The sequence below is a fragment of the Papilio polytes genome, unplaced genomic scaffold (genome assembly GCF_000836215.1).
Source record: "Papilio polytes unplaced genomic scaffold, Ppol_1.0 DF824035.1, whole genome shotgun sequence".
Taxonomy (NCBI): domain Eukaryota; kingdom Metazoa; phylum Arthropoda; class Insecta; order Lepidoptera; family Papilionidae; genus Papilio; species Papilio polytes.
The window spans coordinates 249,141-252,208 of NW_013525169.1; the positions used below are offsets into that span (position 1 = coordinate 249,141).

Sequence of the window (3,068 nt, forward strand, 5' to 3'; positions counted from 1 at the left end):
TTGTGACTATCCGGCAAGAAGGAGAAATGTTAGTAAAAATTCAATGATATCAATCATTACCATACATTTGGAAAATAAACCATGATTCAGATTTCTTACAGCGCCATCTAGAATTGAAGTTTAAAACAAAATGTATTAAAACAGTACAGGTTGTCGTGGTACTAGAAATCTGAATGATGGTTTATTTTTACAAAAGTATGGTTATGATTGATTTCAGAGAATTTTTATTAACATTGGTCCTTCGAGCCGGATAGTCATTGTTCGTTTTACATGACTAATTGGCTGATTACAGTTGTCATAAGTGTACGTACCATATATCGATCGACTGGATAAACCGTTGGGCCGGATCTCATCTGTTCGTGAGACACAGCGGCTCCGGCATCCGCTCGCCGCTCGCGCACCCGCTGCGCTCTGCGGACAAATATAAACACAATGTTACATGAGGCTAGTAAATAATGCTCTCCATGTATTAAAGCAATTTATTACACTTGCTTTTGGGACAAAATGTATCATGGAATTAGTAAAGGGAAAGAGGTTAGCTCCTGAAACACAAAACTTAGTTCAAGCGAAGGTATCAACCAAATTGGGTATGTATGAGTTTGAGGGTAAATGGTTGTGACTTTCGTACTTTTCGACTGTAAAATAAATGTTATTTAAAAAAAAAGAAAGTCGAAAAGCACTTATATTTATAAACCTTATAATGAATTTCTACAATGTATTTCATGAGTTATAATGTAATTTAAAAGATGTAATCATTGTCGTGTAAGACAAAATGATCTATTTGAAAATTACCTTTTAGACTACCACACGGATTTCTTTGGACACATTATTGACTTTGTGTAATAGATATCTATAAGAATATTTCATAAGGCAAACTAAAATTAATTTAAAATACAAAAAATATTTTTGTCAGTGACAGTGCAAAGGAAAGTAGCAATCTGTAAAAATGGAAAAGTATCTGTTTGAAAACTGTGAAAATTGTCAGTTAATTAAATCTTCTATTATTAATAACAATTACCATTAGCGCCTTCAACCGCACCAAGAGCGTCAAGATGGCAAAAATGAAATAGGCGACAGTAGTAACATTTCTAGAGGTCAGTGGAAAATCGGGCATAGGAGGTAGAAATAAAAATTCCCAGATACAAAATCACATCAATTGTATTTCACCAACATTTACATGAACGTCTTAATCGAAGCATTTCACTTGCTGCTTACAATAAGAAAGATACAAGTCTCAAAATTATTTCCATTGTCGACATCCGACAAACAAGCCTGAATCGCAGGCGGAACAAAAACTTCCCAGGTGACAAATATACAGGGAAACCTTCGAAAACCTATTTACAATACATTTGCTACATTACATACATTCAAACTGAAATGTACGAGATTCAATGGATTTCATCCCCGGCATATAACCTCTAAATACAATCATGAAATAACTACATTATTAATAAATTGTATATTCACTCTGCTACAAGTTTACTTTGAGATTTATATTTGTTATGTTTCATGCAAATAAAATTGATTTCCAGTATACATATATGGATTAAAAGCACTATTTTATAATAATCTATATCCTACTTCATAATCTACTTGACAATAACAAACCGACACGAGTGTATAGAAAAATATATTTACAATCACTCTGATGACCCATTCTACGTACCGTTGCATCTCTTAAGATCTCATCCAATGTACTCTCAGAGGTTGCGCACACCTTTGATTAAACTATCGCAAAACTGGTGTGCGATTGTTGATTGTTTCTCAGGCAATCCAACTGTTTAGTTGCACAACTAAATATCGAGTATGCACCTCCATAGTAGCTCATAGGAATCAAAGCCAGACTAAACAGTTGTGCTACAATTTAGTCAACGGTGTGCGCACCCAAATTGTTGCATCTATTATAACATTTAATCTGTCTGTAGAGATTACATCTGAGAGTTGCATCCCTTGAGATCTATAGAGATGTAACTATTCTCATGAGTCGGAGTACATTTCACAACATGCATATTTGTCACCTTAGAAGGAGATGCACTTTGTGTGCTCACAGAATGCCACTCTTGGCTTAAAATGAATCATAGAGGCCATTGCGGCCGGGCTACGGATAACACTAAACATCAATTTCGAATCTATCAGAATTACGAAGTCTATATTAACTCAATTCATTGGTGCTTATTAAAAAAAAAATGCAAATTATGCATTTTAAAAAGAAATAAAATAACTGAGTTATTGTACATATTTAAAATTGGAAATTAATTTTTTATAGTAAATATTATAAATAAAACTCGCAATTCTTAATAATACTGAAGGTACAGCCTTCTATTGTGTTCAGTTCAGGCTATCCCGTATATTTACAAGACAAACTTATTTGTACATTAACTTGAAGTACGAGTTAGTTATTCATCTAAACTGCAACATATGGTACATAAACATGTTTCCCTTTAAATATTGTAGCAAAAAATAAAAAAAGAAAAATGTCGTGTTTCCAGTGGTACAGAAGCAAATTGTGAATAAACAATCGCTTTATAACCAAGAATAAGAAATATTGAGAAAATGTAAATCTTTAAATAGTTTATGATGCAACTTTGTGTAACATGAAAGAAAAGCTTTACATATAAAAAGCAAAAGTAGAGAAGTGAAAAGCAAATTGGGAAAACTTGTTATTTAGAGGTAATATTTCAATGTTTGGATAGATCTAAGTTCTGTCTCTTTTTGTTATTTACGACGAAAATAAATCGACATCCATCCAATATAAAATACTTCTCCATAAGTTGACATGTGACTCATTTTTATAAAGTATACTTTTAAAATGATTTGCATATTCATTACTTGTTACAGAATAAAAACTCGCGTTAAATCGTAGGCGACTGTCTCTGATAGCCTTCGAAATTGACACACTACAAACTGTTAACATTATGACATATATAATGATAATAATATAAGGATAATTATTCCACTTTATACAAATATAGCAGCGAGTTTTAAGAGTTCCTATAACGGCCGCGTTGCTCGCGGATCTGACAATTTGACAATTCACAAAATGACTAGGCTCGCCCCTGAGACAAAAA

The 3,068-nt window shown here is 32.8% G+C and overlaps 1 protein-coding gene across 1 annotated transcript in view; it reads right to left on the bottom strand.

Annotated features, from left to right (window-relative positions):
* Window positions 1–6: 6 nt before the first annotated feature.
* Window positions 7–3,068, bottom strand: part of LOC106100888 — a 55,416-nt gene continuing 52,354 nt past the window's right edge. Inside the window, exon 4 of the mRNA XM_013279952.1 lies at window positions 7–411. Within this exon, the coding sequence (XP_013135406.1) occupies window positions 267–411 (145 nt within the window). The 3' untranslated portion in view covers window positions 7–266. The remainder of the gene's footprint in view (window positions 412–3,068) is intronic.